This window comes from Elgaria multicarinata, chromosome 9 (assembly GCF_023053635.1).
Source record: "Elgaria multicarinata webbii isolate HBS135686 ecotype San Diego chromosome 9, rElgMul1.1.pri, whole genome shotgun sequence".
NCBI classification, from domain to species: Eukaryota; Metazoa; Chordata; class Lepidosauria; order Squamata; family Anguidae; genus Elgaria; species Elgaria multicarinata.
This window is the reverse complement of record NC_086179.1, coordinates 92,449,044-92,467,305: the sequence shown is the minus strand read 5'-3', so window position 1 is coordinate 92,467,305 and position 18,262 is coordinate 92,449,044. Positions and strand designations below refer to the sequence as shown.

Here is an 18,262-nt window from a genome sequence, read left to right as displayed (position 1 = left end):
TAAAGAAACAAAAACCCCTACTTACCTTCTGTGGCTCCTGCCGCTTTTAAAAAAAAATGGCGGCTGCAACGGCTCTCCTCCAGAGCTCGTCGCGGCTCCCGTCTGAATAAGGGTGAGATCTCGCATTATTCCTATCGCGAGATCTCCCCTCCTCCCCTCCGGGTTATTACACAGGTCTAGCAAGGCCCTTGGTCTCATAACACAGTTAAGAGATCAGAAACTACATCTGCACCAAGCCAATGAATCATTCACACAATCAGAAGATTTGAATAACTAATTTGTCTAAGATGAAAATATATTCAAATTCAGGTAAAATCTCATTGTAGCCTCTTGTAACCATAGATACAAGAGGCGCTCTTCTTCACAAAGTCACCTTTCACAAATAGGGTGTGAGGGAAACTATTCGCACAAATTACGGTCAGGGCTAAAAAAAAATGTGTAAAATGTCCCCAGAACCGGGGGGGGGGGGGGGAACTGTGCAGCGAGACTTGAAAAAGCAAGCTGAGTCTAGTATGCCTCAGAAGTCTGACGGGCCCAAAGAGGGCTGGATTTCCCAGCAGCAGACACCCCTAAGGCTGAAACATGTGGTAGAGTATGGCCATGGCTAGACCAGGCCTATATCCTGGGATGGTCCCGGGGTCATCCCTGTGCATCTAAATGACACACAAGAAATCCCAGGAGCAGGCAGGGACGACCCCTCCATTTGCCTGGGGTAAACCTTAGGTCTAGCTGAGGCCTACATGTTCTGCATGCAGAACGTTCCAGGTTTAATCCCTGGCATCTCCAGATAAGGCTAGAAAAAAACCCTGCCTGAAACTCTGCAGACCCACTGCCACTCAGCCAACAATACTGGGCTAGAGGAACTGGTTGCCTGACTCAATATAAGGGAGGTTCCTCCATTCCTAGGAATCTAGCACAGCTTTGCTGGTCAGTTCAGCTACTAGAAGTAGTCAATGTGGGTTAAGAAGACAGCTTTGCATCTGCTGAATTGGCTCTTGTTTTCGAAAGCAGCTCAATAAAAAGTTGTATGGGCTTTACACAAGCCGGTAGCAAAGCACAATGTATTTTTTACTCCTTTACATTTTATTTCTAAAACTGACATAATATTTTAAGTTAAATTACTACATAAGTAAAATATAATTTCCATCTTTAAACCAGATCATTCAGAGTTCAAGACAAAGAACGTTTTTACCTGTTCTTTGTGATATACTCCACTGTATTTTCTGTCTTTAATCCAGTTGAAGTACACTATGAAACAGAAAGCAAGCTTTAGATGAATTATGGAAAACTGTAAGCGAAGGTCAACTATTAACTTGCAAAAAAGAGAGGGAAGAATGGATATTAAATGGACGAGAGAGCAATGTACAGTGAATGGTGCAAGGGGCCTTAATGGTCTAGTATGAAATAAACACAACCCTTAGGCGAGGTCTACACATTTTGAGATCAAACATAACATTCCCAACCCTCTTTTCTGCCAACGTGCAAAGTGATGGGGGGAGAATTTGCAAGGGAGAAGTGGGAGATCAAAAGAAAAGTCCACAATATTCATCTCAGTTCTAGAAAAACTGAGAGGGCACTGATTTGCAGTTCACCTGACACTATGGTCTGTGTGTGATATGCCTGATGGACCTGAGGTAGAAGGAGAAGTCTCTCCCCACTACACCCCACTACCTTGCAGACTATATATGGTGCTGTTACTACAGCAGATCAAATGAGAGGAAAGGGAGGTGGGAACCTACAGAACCAATTTTGATCCCACTCTTCTCTCACTAAGTCATGTCAGTTCGCTTGATGTTGTGCCGTAGGATGAGGACCTTGGTGCCATGGAACAAGCTCTCCTCCACACCACACCCCATCCCTGGTCCACAGATCATCAATGAGATAATTAGATGGATGAAAATCAAGGCTAAGGTTGGCTCCTCACCCTGCCCCCATCGTCATAACAGACATGTCTCTAGCTTTAAAATGCTTACAACAGGGTAAAAGAGATATTCTCTACAACTACGACAGAGGGCATGAAGGAAGTACCAGTCTTGAATTACCTCTATGTTTATTACACCCACGTCAACATTTGGAGGTATGGCAAGTTCTGGTTGGAAATGCTCGGCAATGGCCACCAGAAGATGCAATGTGCTTAGGAGGTCCCTCTTGAAGATGGCTAAAATCAAAGCACAACGAGAACTGATGAAATACAAGACGATGGTATTTTTGAACATCTGTATTAACGCTAGTAGATTTTGGTGTAATGATATTATTTCAGAAGCTATCTAAAAATAAATTGTAATGAGTGCTGTCTACAAGGTGTGTGTGTTGGAGGGGTCTTTAGGAAAGGTACCCTGAGGCCATAGCTAGACCTAAGGTTTATCCCTGGATCATCCAGGGGTCAAACCTGTTCATCTAGGTGACACACAGGGGATCCAGTGCTCACGCAGGGGCGAACCCTGGATGATCCCAGGATAAACCTTAGGTCTAGCTGCGGCCTGAGTTGGTCCGGTTAATCTGGAAATGGTGGGTCATGCAAACCACAAACTCTCTTACGCTTTCTCTGCACAGAACACTCAGGAAGGACAGAAACAGCATGAGAGAAAGTCAAAATGCTGGGCCCTTTCCTGGCTTTGGAGTGCAGGAAATATCCACCCTCACTGCTCTCTAAAACCAGCCCTGATCATTGCAGAAATAAATCAACAGTCCACCTGCAAAGCAGAAATAATCATCCAGAGCAAAAACGTTACTTTCCAGTGCTTAGTTCTGTGTTAATCCATACCTTCTTTAACAATTTTCCTCCCAGCCAACAGAAATATATATTTTGCATGAATTTTCTGCTACACACACACAAAACTGTTTATTAAAAAAAGAAGCAAGTTTTGGCCTTTGTCCATGTTTTGCCCCTCTGTCATGGATATTAAGAGAAAATATGAAAATATAAGTCTGATTCACCTTTAGTCAGGCAGATGGCTTATTCAGTTTCAATCACATGACCTTCCAACTCTGCCTTTTTCAGCCTATCCTTCTTAGCTAGCTATTTTCTGTCACTTCAGTGTTTGAAAGTGAGTGACACACTAGATTAGACAGTGCCCATCTGAACTCTGGAGAAATAACAATGGCTCAGATAAAAAAGGAGCTTAGTGGAGGAAGAAAGGAATATTTCTGAAGTTCAAAAGGGTGAATATTGTAACTAAGGTAGAGACACAGACTTTCAAAGGGAAGGAAGTAAATATTATGCCTGGGTCATGACTTATGTAACAGATTGGGCCTTAGAAGTTTGCCAACTTGTGGAATATATTAAGAAGGGAGGAAAGAAGCCTGAAACAAGCTGATGAGGATTAATTTGTATATGTTATTTTATTTATTATTTATTTATTGCATTTCTATACCGCCCAATAGCTGCAGCTCTCTGGGTGGTTCACAAAAATTGAAACCATTCAAAGTATAAAACAACGGTATAAAACCATAGTATAAAATACAATATAAAAGCTCAACCAGATAAAAACAGCAGCAATGCAAAATTACAAATTTAAAACACCGAGTTAAAATTTATTTTTAGACTGTTAAAATGCTGGGAGAATAAAAAAATCTTCACCTGGCGTCTAAAAGCATATAACGTAGGTGCCAAGCAAACCTCCTTAGGGAGCTCATTCCACAGCCGGAGTGACACAGCAGAGAAGGCCCTCCTCCTGGTAGCCACCTGCCTCACTTCCTTTGGCAGGGGCTCGCGGAGAAGGACCCCTGAGGTACATACGGGAGGAGGCGTTCCTTCAGATAGCCTGGCCCCAAGCCATTTAGGGCTTTAAATGTTAATACCAGCACTTTGAATCAGGCCCGGACCTGGACTGGCAGCCAATGAAGCTGGAAAAGGACTGGTGTGATGTGGTCTCGTCGGCCAGTCCCTGTTAGTAACCGTGCTGCCCTGTTTTGTACCAGTTGAAGTTTCCGGACCATTTTCAAAGGCAGCCCCACGTATAACACATTGCAGTAATCCAAACGAGAGGTTATCAGAGCATGGATAACTGTAGCTAGGCTATCTCTGTCCAGATAAGGGCGCAGTTGGTATATCAGCCTAAGCTGCTAAAAGGTGCTCTTTGCCACTGAGTTCACTTGTGCCTCAAGTGACAGTTCTGGATCCAAGAGCACCCCTAAACTACGGACCCGATCCTTTAGGGAGAGTGCAACCCCATCCTGGGGCAGATCCACACAGAGGCTTCGGGACGCCCTGAAGGCGCTTTAGGGCGCCCCGAAATCGATGATGTACACCCTACCTTAACCGTTCCAAGAAGAGGAGGAGGAGGAGGAGGTGGCAGCCCTGCATCGCCCCTCGCGGGGAGGGGATGAAGAGTTGCCGCGCCCGGCGGCTTCGCTGGGGAATCAGCTGCCGCCCACCTACCCGCCGGCCTCCTTTTGCCGGCGAAAGAGCCGCATGGGCCCACCCGAGTCGGAGAGCTCGGCGGAAGAAGCCGCCGCCGGCAGGGAGGTGGGCAGCCGCTGATTCCCCGGCAAAGCCGCTGGGCATGGCAACTCTTCATCCCCTCCCCACGAGGGGTGATGCGGGGCCTCCTCCTCCTCCTCCTCCTCCGCCTCTTCTTGGAACGGTTAAGGTAGGGTGTACATCATCGATTTCGGGGCGCCCTAAAGCGCCTTCAGGGCGTCCCGAAGCCTCTGTGTGGATCTGCCCCAGGACAGGGCAAACATCACCTCGCCAGACAGATGAACCACAAAGGTGAATGTATAATGTGAAGAAATCTTGTATTATATTACGTCATGCTTTGCTGCGGGTTATTGTTGGGGGTCAATTGCCTCCCTTCACCAAGGCAGGGCCCCAGCCTGCTTGAAGGAGGCAGTGATTGGTTTTGATCGCTGCATTTGGCTGACTGGATGCCATTGGGGCTTTGCCCTGGACCCAACCAGGTGAGGAGGAGGAGGAGGAGGAGGAGGAGGAAGAAGAAGAAGAAGAAGAAGAAGAAGAAGAAGAAGAAGAAGAAGAAGAAGAAGAAGAAGAAGAAGAAGAAGAAGAAGTGCTGCCACCCCTGCCATACCAAATAAAAACTGTGGGGACGGGAGAGTTTTGCTGGCTGGCTGGCAGCTTGGGTAGGAGGGGCTTATTTATTCTTGCATTTCCATACTGCCAGTGCCATCTTAACGCATGGGCACGCTGGGCAGTTGCCCAGGGGCCCCACGAGCATAGGGGCCCCATGCTAATCTATGCACAGTTGCAGTATGATTTACCAACTAAGTACCATTTTTATGTTGAAATTTTCGTTTTTCAAGTTCAAGGCTCGTGTTATATTGTCCAAACATTTGTACTGATTAATCTTTGCTGTACAGCATGTTTTTTTTAAAAATGTCAAAACACTGATTTTGTTGGAGGTACCAATAAATATAAGTTTATTTTATCGATAATTGACATTTTTATTCCTGTGAGTGGTTGTGTAGGCAGGGCCCAGTGCACTGCTTTGCCCGGGGGCCTATAATGCTGTTAAACAGCCCTGCCCCAGAAATCCCATTGGATCAGTTAACGCTATTGGCATTGCACTAGAGATCCCTTACAATCGTGCAATGTAATTTACATGAGAGCCAGTGTCCAAATGGATACTGGCTCTAGGACTTGGCAACTTCTACAAAGCCAGAGTTGACTGACGGCCCCTGAGCCAATGCTGAGAGTGATTATCCTTTGGTTTTATCCTTTAGTTTGGGACATCTGTGGCCAATCTATCCACAGACATCTGAGAAATTTTGTTACCCAGTTGACTATGCTTAGTTACATCACAAAGTACCTTAACAACAATTTCTGATTTGCTTAATCCAGGAATTATCAGGGTTGAACAGCAGGGCACGGAATAACGGGCTCGAGTTGGGGGAAGCCAGCTGGACATCAGGAAAAACTTCCTGATTGTTAGAGCAGTACGACAATGGAATCAGTTACCTAGGGAGGTTGTGGGCTCTCCCACACTAGAGGCATTCAAGAGGCAGCTGGGAAGCCATCTGTCAGGGATGCTTTAGGGTGGATTCCTGCATTGAGCAGGGGGTTGGACTCGATGGCCTTATGGCCTTCCAACTCTACTATTCTATGATTCTATGAATGAGAATGCTGCCTCAGGAATGCTCATTACTTTTGTTTTCAAGCAACAACCCAGGAATGCCCCTTCCTGGATTATTATTGTTACATCTGTACCCAGAATACTGCATTGTTTAGGGGTTAAACAACCCAGATGAAGTTTTGTGGTTCTTCTATACTTCTAATGCTATGTATTTTTATATACGTAAAAATTCATTTCTAAAGATAAACAGAGGTGCTCTTTAATGGGTTTTCCCACACATGTCCTGCTGATGACAAATGACAAGGTTTGCTTATCTACTGGGATGTGAGAATCGATCTATCAGAAGCACCAGGGCACTCTCACATCAAACTTAGATATGATGCATCTCCTACCTACACCATTAGAAGGAATGAGCCTGAAGTCTCCCAACAGGGTACTGCCAAAAAATTTCAAACTCTTAAAGGAATGGTTCAGTTCCCACCTCTGGTTTAAAAAAAGATCATCAGCTGTGCTTCGCAGCGTGTGATCCAAACGACAAAGCAGTACATTAATTTCGGGTAGCCAGATAAGCAGACTAAACCAAAGACTCAAAATAATGTTCTCTCTCTCTATATATATTTAAGTTTTTAGCTCCACGTGTATGCTTTGGATGCCTAAGTAATGACAATGTTAACTCCGTAGTAGCATGTAGTATAAATTTAATTGTTTTAAATTTGTATTTTAAATTTGTATTTCTGCACTGCTGCTGATTTTATCCTGGCTGTGCTTTTATATTGTATTTAATATCATGTTTTTATACTGTTTGTTTTATACTTTGAATGGTTTTAATTTTTGTGAACCGCCCAGGGAGCTTCGGCTATCGGGCGGTATAAAAATGCAATAAATAAATGAAAAGCTTTCTTTTTACATCGAAGACACACGTGCGGCCCTGATCCAAATTGGGATGACTGCAGGAGACCTCTGGTCAGATGGCGCTCCACCGTTCAGAGGATAGGTGAGCCTCCTCCTCGGCCTGCAGGGGCTCATCTACATCAAGCAGGATATTCCACTCTGAAAGTCGTATATAAAAGGCAGGAGCCACACGACTGCTTTATAGTGGTACTGAAGTGCACTGACAACTGTTGGGGCCCATGGCACATCTAGACCAAGCAGGATGTAACACTATGAAAGCGGTATACGGTATGTGTCAATAGGCCCCAACAGTTGTCAGTGCACTTCAATACTGCGATAAAGCAGTCGTGTGGCTCCTGCCAATTTTATATACCGTTTTCATACCACTTTCATAGTGGAATATCTGCTTGGTGTAGATGAGCCCCAGGAAACCGACACAGACTAAAAGGGAGCAAAGGAGGACATCTTTGAAATTCTAATAATCTACCAGAACTCACCTGTCTGTCAAGGGTTTTTTCTTTTCTTTTCTGGAGGACATGATTTATGAGGGCCAACCTAGACACGCACATGTTTAATAAACAGAAGCTTACCTCATCACACTCTGCTGATTCCAGCTCAGCTCTAGCTTTCCCACCATTCCAATATCAGAGCTGGATTGGTGGGAAACAGTTAAAAGCAGGGGCATGCAGTGAAGTAGGGGATTTGCTCCCCTCCATTTGGCACACCCCTCCATTTTATAGCCAAATGGCCCAGAATGTGTTTGTTAAACACACACACACATACGTCTAGTTTGGTTTTAAGTCTGTCTTCTCCAAAATGCCTCACCAATGGAACCCCTGCAGCATTAATAAGTACAATCATAGAATCATAGAATCATAGAATAGCAGAGTTGGAAGGGGCCTACAAGGCCATCGAGTCCAACCCCCTGCTCAATGCAGGAATCCACCCTAAAGCATCCCTGACAGATGGTTGTCCAGCTGCCTCTTGAATGCCTCTAGTGTGGGAGAGCCCACAACCTCTCTAGGTAACTGATTCCATTGTACTAGTAGTATGTGTCCCTTCATTGCACCCATTATCAGTGATATTTATTTATTTATTTATTTATTTATTACATTTTTATACCGCCCAATAGCCGAAGCTCTCTGGGCGGTTCACAAAAATTAAAACCATAATAAAACAACCAACAGGTTAAAAGCACAAATACAAAATACAGTATAAAAAGCACAACCAGGATAAAACCACGCAGCAAAATTGATATAAGATTAAAATACAGAGTTAGAACAGTAAAATTTAAATTTGTTAAAATTAAGTGTTAAAATACTGAGAGAATAAAAAGGTCTTCAGCTGGTGACGAGAAGAATACAGTGTAGGTGCCAGGCGGACCTCTCTGGGGAGCTCATTCCACAACCAGGGTGCCACAGCGGAGAAAGCCCTCCTCCTAGTAGCCATCTGCCTCACTTCCTTTGGCAGGGGCTCACGGAGATAGCCAGGCCATGGTGTTAGGTGTGGAGGGAAGGTTTTTGGCCTTTACCCCATCTTGTCCTCATGTACAGTAGTTTTCCCCATAGACTTTAATGCCAACCATTCACTTATATGGGAGAACATAAATGGTGCCTACAGGGTTTGCAGAGTTTGGGGCTAAAGAATCAATCCTGCTCCTGTTTATGTAGACCTATCCTGGATTTCCCTTCTTGGTGACACCAGTATTTGGAGACTTGGGCCATAGCTAGACCTAAGGTTTATCCTTGGATCGTCCAGGGGTCAAACCTGTTCATCTAGGTGACACCCAGGGGATCCAGTGCTCAGGCAGGGGTGAACCTTGGATGATCCCAGGATAAACCTTAGGTCTAGCTGTGGCCTTGGAATGTTGAAAGATGGGACTTGGGCCATAGCTAGACCTAAGGTTTATCCTTGGATCATCCAGGGGTCAAACCTGTTCATCTAGGTGACACACAATGGATCCAGTGCTCAGGCAGGGGCGAACCCTGGATGATCCCAGGATAAACCTTCGGTCTAGCTGTGGCCTAAGTCAGGTGTTAAAACTTTGCTTCTTCTTTTTTTTAAAAAAAAAAGTTCCACTCAAGTCTAGAGCATCTTTTTCCTTTACATCATCATCCAAAACTGAAAGAGAAAGGATATTAAGGGGCATCTGTTTTGTGTTTTGCATCTGTACATACCATTCACGCTCCATTTCAGTTCACTTTCTTCTAGCTGTAAACACTGGCTCACAGTTTTTAGAATGACTGCAAGTTTAAGCTGTTGTTTCTTTTCTGTCAGTGCAATCTTCTCTACTCCCAGAGTGAGTGACCCAAGTTTCTCTGAGATTTAAAAAGGAGACAAAAAAGAAGAAGAACATAGTTCAGACCCAACAATTTCCTGCAAGGTGTCCTAAATCGTCCATGGAGTTCTGGCACAAGTGTGTCTTCTTTTTATTTTCATACACACGTACTCACCAGCATTGTGAACTGAATTTTAATTAATGAATAATAAAAAAGTGGGTTTCCCATTCCATTTCATGATTTGGATTCCATTCCAAATCATAAGGGCCAACCGCTGGAGCACACGCAGGGCTCTGAATTATGGAGAAAAACGGCCTACCTAAAAGATGGTGAAGTACTAATCCATCATATAAGTCTTGTTCAAGGCTTTTCACCACAATGTGTTCATGCTTCAAGGTTGTGTTAATCCAGTCCATCAAAAACTGTGGGGAAATTGGTTTCAGATTTTGAGTAAAATAGAAGTCAGATAGTTATCTATAAGAAGAATCCATCTTAATCTGAGGCTAGGTACATATCTGGAATGATATTACCACAATGTCACTTGTAGGCCATGCATTGCATGCCATAGGTTTCCAAGTGGGCCACAAAGTTTTCTTCTAAGTAGCTCCTTAAAGTGCCTGGCTTTTTTGTTCTAACTGCAACAACTTGCTCTTGTTTTCGTAATATGTTTTCCCTCTTCTATCCAACTCTGTTCTCACTTCTCAATTTCCCATCCTTTTTATCGTCTTTCCTTAGCATATTCCGCCATAATCTTGACTAAATTCTGCAAAAGAAAAGCCCATTAAAAATCCAGTGGCAGCTGAGGCCTTGAAAATGTGATAAACTTTGGGTGTTTTCCCCCTTATGGAAATGAGATAGAAAAAAGGGGTGGATATATTGGTGACCGTATCACAATCAATCATCACAAATAATATAAAGGTAAATGAAATACTTAAAATACCTTTAATGTACTAAATAAAATCGCAAGTCTATATAGTTCAAGTATATTCAAACTGTATAGTTGCCATCTAAAAAACTACCCCAACAGTTGAGACATGAGGGTTTATCCCAAAGCTATAAGTTTGATAATAGCTAGAACACAGTAGGATATATCGAGCCTCTAGAAGGCAAGAGGCTAGAGTGTGAAGCGGCAATGATAATCCAAAAATAACACTCTCAACATTTTATGTTCACGTATATTTTATTTTACCACTGAAGAAGACCTTGCGTGGTTGAAACGCATTTGGTCTTGAACTGTTTTTATTGATGTTCTAATGCAATACTCTACAGTTTGAATATACTTGAACTATATAGATTAGCGATTTTATTTAGTACATTAAAGGAATTTTAAGTATTTAATTTCCCTTTATATTATTCGTGATTATTGATTGTGATACGGTCACCAATATATCCACCCCTTTCTTCTTTAAAGCTGCAGGTGCCCTGCCCTCTTTTAAATCTAGCCACTCTAGTATAGCTCCTGCAGCTTTAACTGTTGTGATGAAGAGGGAATTTCACCAGGTGCTGCATGCATACAAATGACACCTGCTGAAATCCCCTTTTCTGTGCAACTGTTAAAGATGCAGGAGCCCTGTCCTCCTTTTCATAGGGTCACCCTAAGCCAGAGGCGGCGCTGTGCATCTATCTGTTCCAGAGACCAAAGGGCTGGTGTGTCTGTGCCCTGCTTAACGCTTTGCCTATGAGTACCAAAAGCAAAACAGAAAAGTCCATGCAAATTGTTTTTTTTCCTCCAAAATGGATACAGAAAGATAGAAATCAGGTTTACTTTAAAATTATCTGCCATAGTAACCTAAACGCTGTCATCTGGGGTTAGTTTAACACATAGCATTTTAATTTACAAATAAAATTTTAGTGTCTTCCAAAATTTAGCATATGTCTATACGTTCTGAAGAGATTTTGTGCACACTTGGCAGAAAGATACAGATCATCGACCCGCTGATTAAATCCTGTCTATTACTTAAGAAAAAGCGGCTTCCAAATTGCTTAACCTTCATGACAGCATCATATGGAGACCACGGCCTAGTCTTCACTTAAGATGGCAAACCTGTCTCTGGGCTGGAGGTGGCAGGAACTCATGTGATTAAAAGCTCCCACATACAAAACATTTCCCTGAACACAGAAAGTTGCCATGTCAGGGAGAAGGCTAAGCTGGAACCTTCTCCCTGTCACTTCTATGTGGGATATATATCAATGCACAGCAGAGCCTAATCACCTGAGTTTGATTGTCATGACAGCTAAAAACAAAAAAGTTTGATCAAGTACTTCCTGTACGCTGCCAGTCCTCTCCACCTCCTCCCCAAGCAAAAACCCTCTAACCCAAATATTTAAGAAGAGGGGTGAGGTATTTGGAGGTAACCATCCATCAAGTATGCTGTAGGGTGGATTCCTGCATTGAGCAGGGGGTTGGACTCAATGGCCTTTTAGGCCCCTTCCAACTCAATGATTTCTATGATTCTATGAAAGCTCAATATTGAGAGGAGACACCTTGATGGACTCTCTTTAAGTGCCATTTGAAACTGCCACTTCCTGTCAAAAAAGCATGGAATTTGTAGTTTCTTCTTCCTCCCAGATTGAATCTGCGGGCAGAGAGAACTTCAAATTCCATGTTCCTTTGACGTCACCTCTGCTCATGAAGCCTCTCCTGCCCTTTAGCAAGTCCTTCTCACTACCAGCTTTTCCCTTTCTCAAAGAAGTATACTTTGCTAAGGAAGGGATTGCGATGTGTGGGGGGGCTGGGGGGCGAGATATTGGCAGGAATGGCTGGCTAGCAGGGCAAGGGACGGCAAGCCGTATTTTGAGTCGGACTCAAATTCAAAGGGCCCAGCTCAGCATGGAGTGATGTGTTTCAATGCGGGGAGTTCAGACTTTGAGCTCCCCATTCTGGATTCGTCCTCATCACTGGTCTGAAGAGGCACAGACCAGATGCAGGTTTAAACAGCTGCCGAACGTTCACCAATATTCCACTGGCATTTAGTTAATTTCCCAGAAATTGAAGCTTAGCTTCGAAATATCATACCTGTAGTTCAGCCTTAGTTCAATATGAAATATTAAACAGTGACTATTTCGGGCAAGTCTGACAATCCAAGCAGGGCTTCCTACCTTGTTGCTATTTTCCATAGATTACCTTTCAAAACTTCTGTAATGCACCATGACTTTTCTAGTATAACACCACGAATTTCAGGTGTAGAGTTCATAAAGGGCATAGTTTATGCAGGTTGCATTAACAGAATTTATTGCTACACAATTAATGTGATGGCGCAGAGTGGTAAGCGGCAGTTACTGCAGCTGAAACTCTCCCCACGGGCCTGAGTTCGATCCCAGCGGAAGCTGGTTCTCAGGCAGCCGGCTCAGGTTGACTCAGCCTTCCATCCTTCCGAGGTCGGTAAAATGAGTACCCAGCTAGCTGGGGGAAAAGTGCGAACAGAGTGCTGGACTAGACGGACCCTCGGTCTGATTCAGCATCAGGGCTCTTCTTATGTTCTCATGAGAGGAAGTCATAAGACTTGGGCAACCCAATAAAAATGTTGCCCAAATATACTGTTTGTCAACAGAGGCACTTGGGATTTCATCTCTGAGAATGTGGTTGTTATAAAAGAACCGTAAGCTGACTAAAATCAGAAAAAATGCATTACTGTTTGCAGAGCTTCCAGTTTAGGGTCAGTTCGAGAACTTGGGTTTATGTATTTCCTCTTTTCTCCTAAAACAGAAGTAAACAAACACCGGTCACAACTATGCAGCATGACTAATGCAGACCCTGAGAACTACCATTTGTTCAACATATTGCTGATTCGTGCATAGAGTCTAATCATTTGGACTTTTAGATCCCCCTGGAGAAAGCACAGCAGAAAGCTGCGCTTTCAGATCACGGGTTCGAAATGCCGCATCAAGGGAATACAAAGTAATATAACTTTGGAGGGGGGAGGGAGATACTTCCTAAAAGTGATTTTTAAAAAGAAAATAGTAAAAATAATACCACCTTAATTTGTCTCGACTGGGTGACACATTAACCTCATTTAAAAGGTCCTCTATAATTTGTATTAGCACTTCCTAAGGTGCCTGTTGAAAATGGGGTGGAGGCGGGACCAAATTACGTAGAAGGGACTCGATTAAATCTAGAAATAATACTGAGCAAAAGCATCTGTTTGCTCACAAAGGAGTCTTGCCTCTTAACCACATACCTGGAACAATGTCCTCCTCTTGTAGCAACTGGTTAACTTCAACAACCTTTGGAAAAGCATTAAGAAAGTCTGGCTCCATTGCTCTGGTTTACTTCTCTAGAAAACAGAAAGCCGTGGTTGACTTCTCTTAGAACACTTGGCAGGAAGTTACAGACAACCAAGCTATTCCTGGGTGAAAGCACTCACCTCTGAGCAGTTTGGTCAAGTGTATGGACAGAAAACGTGAGCAGCAGCTATGTCTGTGAGCAACCACACAGAGGTGGCAGTAACCATGTAGATGAAGATAACGTTATCAGCGAGACCCCTTACTTTGATGGTATAAGATTCCAGACTCTATGGTCTCTTTTTCCCCCTCCATTAAAATGGGGATCTATTGGGAACAACCTTTGATTATTCAGGGATTCATACTAAATTCAGGAGGGGAAAAGATGCCATAAAAATGATGAAAGACTTTCACACCAGCCTCACAAACCAAAACAGGCACAAATTCTCAACAAAACCCCGAAGGGAATATATTTCATCACGCTAACCGCAAACCCAAACAGGAACACACACACAATAGGGTTGACAGTAAGAAAATAATTGAGAGGAATGAGGCAATTAACCATCTGGATTAAATTAAAAGCTGAAATGTCTGAGGAAAAAATAGAATAAATATGGAACAAGGATAGGAGAAAACATTAGATCTAGTTTTATTATAATATGAATACTAGCTGTAACCCAAACATCAACTTGCTCTTAACCTTTTCATTTTAATACTGACAGCCGGTTGCTTTTATTATTCCTGGTTCTGTTTCATCCCAATATAAATATGTTAATAAAAAAGTGTCCGAAGAAGAAATACTCAGGACTGAGCTCATGTATAAAAAGACTTGCTCCCCCCCCCCCACACACACACACTCCTGAGCTCGAGGCACACCATGTGGTACACATGCACCTATGTCTTGTACATGCACGGTGTCCCATTCTTTCAACAGTATATATGCAATGCGGTTGCCACCGCCATGGAATTCAGGGACCAGTCCTGGTGGGTGATGGCCAGTGGTAACATATGAGATTCCCAAGGGAATGCAGGGCACCTTGCTAGGATTGCACTCATATGGACAGTGTATTACTTTCAGCTGATTAAGGGAATCATAGAATCATAGAATAGCAGAGTTGGACGGGGCTTACAAGGCCATCCTGGCACACTAATAGGCATGTGCATTACAGCTACACCCTTGGCCAGGGCCAGTGCTACCATAGAGGCCACTCAGGCGGCCGCCTAGAGAGCCAAGCTAAGAGGGGCGCCGGGCACAGCGCAACACTCACGCGCGTTGGCTGTGAGCCGGCCCGGCCCGAGAATTCAGCTGGGCCTGGGCGGGCGAGATGGCGCCCCGCGCCCGCCCAGCTGAAGCAAAGCCAGGGACGCTGGGGTGGGGATGGGGCAGCTCCACGTTCGGACTACCAGAACGCGCCCGGAAGACAGAGAGAGAGAGAGAGAGAATGTATGGGTGAATGGGGTGCATGGGGTCTTTGAGTGAATGCATGTGTTCATGCGTGTGTTTGTTTGGAGTGAGTGATGCTGAGCATGTGTGTGCGAACACATGTAAGCTGGGGGGGGTTGATTTGGAGGTGATATTCCTATTAAATAATGCATTTTAGACCCATAGACGTTCCTTTCCAATTTGTTTGCTATAATCGGCATGACGTATTTCTTGCACTTTAAAATAAATTTAGCAGTTTCAAGTTTTGTGCTTATTTTTTCCAGGAAACATATGTTCTTAAAAATCAAAGTTGGCATTTGGGGCGGGGGGGGGGGAGCGGTGAAAGTAGCTCACCTTGCCTAGGGTGCAAAATTGTCTGGCACCGGCCCTGCCCTTGGCAACATCTCATGGGTTAACTTCAGGCACCACATAGCACCAAACAAGCAGCAGATGGGTTCATTGAAGCCTTTGCTCTTGGTCATCTTGTTCTGATTCCACTGTTCCTCCATCCTAGCGCTGCACTTTGTTTGCAGATTCTCTGCCTGGTTAGAGTGTGTCAGGGCTGATGGCCTGAAGAAGGCAAGCACTTGGGTGTGAAACCTAGGAGCCAAGCTGGAATCCGAAGCTTTATGGCAGGGGTGCACAAGCTTTTTGGGCCAGAGGGCTGCATCAGGTGTCTGCTGGCGTCGTACGGGCCACATGTATGCAGGCAGGCACCCACACATGTACTCACACACACCCCACCAGCAATGCATATTGGTCTTGCAACACCTACACCAAAGTACTAAAGCACTGTCCAGAAGCCAATATAACACCATCACAAAAAAGAGAGAAGAGCATCTCAGGAAGTAGGCAGGAACATTCAACCACTGCTTTCTTGGATACTCTAGGAATACGGCCTTTTTTCTAGAGTGGGTCCCCTTTCCCGACCACTTGCAGCCTGCAATTTTGGCAGCCCCGTTTTCTAGGATTGCAGAGAGCAGCAGACATCAGGCCAGCAACTTCTTCCTTCAGCAAGTTCTCGTGGAGATGTAGAAAGGCAGGCACTTAGGTACTTATTATTAGAGTCCCTGATTCATGACCCAAAAGACCTTACAGTGTGCGGTGACAGTAAAGACCATTGGGTGTCTTGGACAAGTGTCCCATCTCTTCATTGGATGAGTTAATCCTGGAATGGAAGGTTCCAGAAAGCTACTAGCTCCTCTTGTTTTTATTCCAGTTTCTTAGGCACATGAGAGATCTTTGATCACATCCTCTGATGTTTCTAATTTTATAGCTGCTGTTGAAGGCTCCAGATTCGTTTGGAGCTGCTGTGCTCAGGGAGGGGTTTTGGTTAACCTTCCCCTCTATGTTTCTCTAGCTAGGCAAACAGCAGCTTCAGGGGGCAGTTTAGTTCAGAAAAAGTTGTGGGGAGAGGGAATGGTTAAAAAATAACTCCTCCATACAGCGACTCTGGAAAAATGGGGGGGGGGGGGGGCTGCAGCTGCTGTGCAGTAAAAATAGAAACATCAAGTAATGAGATAATGGATCTCCTGCGTCTCATTTTAGTATGGCCCTTTATATTCTGCTAAGCCTTATAAAAGAATTTGGAACTGCTGCTTGTTTTATTTTAATGATATGTTTAATTCTGCATTTTAAAACTGATATTTTTTTATGGTTTAGGTGTTTGGATATATCTCTTCTTTTAAAGTTATTTTAAGTTGCTGCTGAGTTGTTTGAAATCGCTGCTGTTTTTGACATAACGGACCGGGACGTTGACTAATGAGGAAATTAGGCAAAAATCAAGGCAGAGCAGTAGAAGTGGGGGGATTGAGCACAATGTCCCCAACAGCTATCAGCTGCTGCTGCAGTGCTGCACACTTGTGCAAGAATGACAGTAAGAAATTAAAAGGGGGGGAGACAGACTGGTGAATGGAGCAGTTACTGCTGCAGTTACTCCAGTGACTGTTCTGAAAGGGAGCGGCGAAAAGAAGAGAAGCAGTCTCCCCCCTTTCTGGACTTGCTGGGGATTTGGGTAAGTGTTGAATGGGAGGAGGGCGCTGATAAGTCTCAGTTCAACACTTAAAAGCGAGAGGATTACATTGCCCAGTGGGAGAAATCCCCCCCCTTTTTTTTTGGTGCACCTGCTGCTCTTGCATTCCCCTCTTTTCCAGGCTTCTCAACTGCTCAAATGGGTTCCTCCTGTCTCTGAATACTATTTTCCCCCAGTCCTTGACAAGTGCGCAAATTAGCCTATCTGCCATCCTGCCTCGTCAATTTCCTTGTATGCTACCTACTCTACTTCCATGCTGTTTTGACAGCTGCAACATACAACAACATTGACAAGGCAAGAGCACACCTGGTAAAAGTACGCTCTTACGCACTTGCAAAAGAATAGGGAAATAATGCTTTTTTTTAAAAAAAATTATGAATATATTTGCATACTCCCAAAGCACTGAAAAATATTTTAAAAGGTGATGAACAAGTGACTGTCCCTCCAAAGTGATGTTTGGGCCTTGGTGGAAAACGCAATCACTGACAACGAAAAGTGGAGGTGGCAAAATTGCAAAGGCTTTTTTGACACTCTTGCCAAATTTATTTATTTATTTTATTTAAAACATTTATATCCCGCCCTATATCATTAAGATCTCACAGCGGCGTACAGATAGAAGCATACAGTATAAAACAATAAATATGCACAGTTAAAAACAAATTAAACCATGACCAGGTTAAAACAATATATAATTTAAAAGCAGTAAAAGCAATTAAAACAGTTAAAACAATGTGCCAGTGAGTTTAACCATCAAAGGCTTTGTTAAAAAGCCATGTTTTTACTTGGCGTCGAAATAAAATCAGTGGCTCTGTAGCTGATCCCGGCATCCCATAATAAAATTGCTCTCCCCGGTTCAGCCAGCACGACAATGCACCATGGGTATGAACAATTCCACAAGCCATGGGTTCTCAGGATGGCTTGTTCATGAAAATTACGTTCAGATAACATGACAGCCCACCATGGCTGACTGCCCATGGTGGGTTGTTGTATTGTGCGAATTCAGTCATTACTCTCAGCCCAACCACACAAGGTGGTTATGAGGGTAAAATGGAAAAATTCCATGAACAGCACTCAACTCCTTGAAGAAAGAGTGACATACAAATGGATAGACAGAACAAATAAAGAACTACCTATAATTGGACATTAATTACCAAGCCAAACTATGAAATAACCTAGAAAGAGAAAACTGTCTCTTTGGTTGGCACAAATGCCAAGAATTTGCAAAATATTCTCTGTGCTGAACTTTTATTGATGAACTCAGAAGATGAGCCAGTGTGGAGTAGTGGATAAAGTGTTGGACTGGGAGTCGGGAGATCCGGGTTCTAGTCCCCACTCGGCCATGGAAACCCACTGGGTGACTTTGGGCCAGTCACAGACTCTCAGC

The 18,262-nt window shown here is 43.8% G+C and overlaps 1 protein-coding gene across 3 annotated transcripts in view; it reads right to left on the bottom strand.

Annotated features, from left to right (window-relative positions):
• Positions 1-18,262, bottom strand: part of PARVG (parvin gamma) — a 29,697-nt gene that overhangs the window by 10,716 nt on the left and 719 nt on the right. For 2 of the 3 annotated variants that reach the window (XM_063133335.1, XM_063133334.1), the window contains exons 3-8: positions 13,381-13,476; positions 12,835-12,899; positions 9,522-9,624; positions 9,101-9,241; positions 2,043-2,158; positions 1,193-1,248 (exon numbers count right to left, since the gene is read on the bottom strand). In XM_063133335.1, coding sequence (XP_062989405.1) covers positions 1,193-1,248; positions 2,043-2,158; positions 9,101-9,241; positions 9,522-9,624; positions 12,835-12,899; positions 13,381-13,459 — 560 coding nt within the window. In that variant the 5' untranslated portion in view covers positions 13,460-13,476. The remainder of the gene's footprint in view (positions 1-1,192; positions 1,249-2,042; positions 2,159-9,100; positions 9,242-9,521; positions 9,625-12,834; positions 12,900-13,380; positions 13,477-18,262) is intronic. The other variant, XM_063133336.1, reaches the window with a different exon arrangement.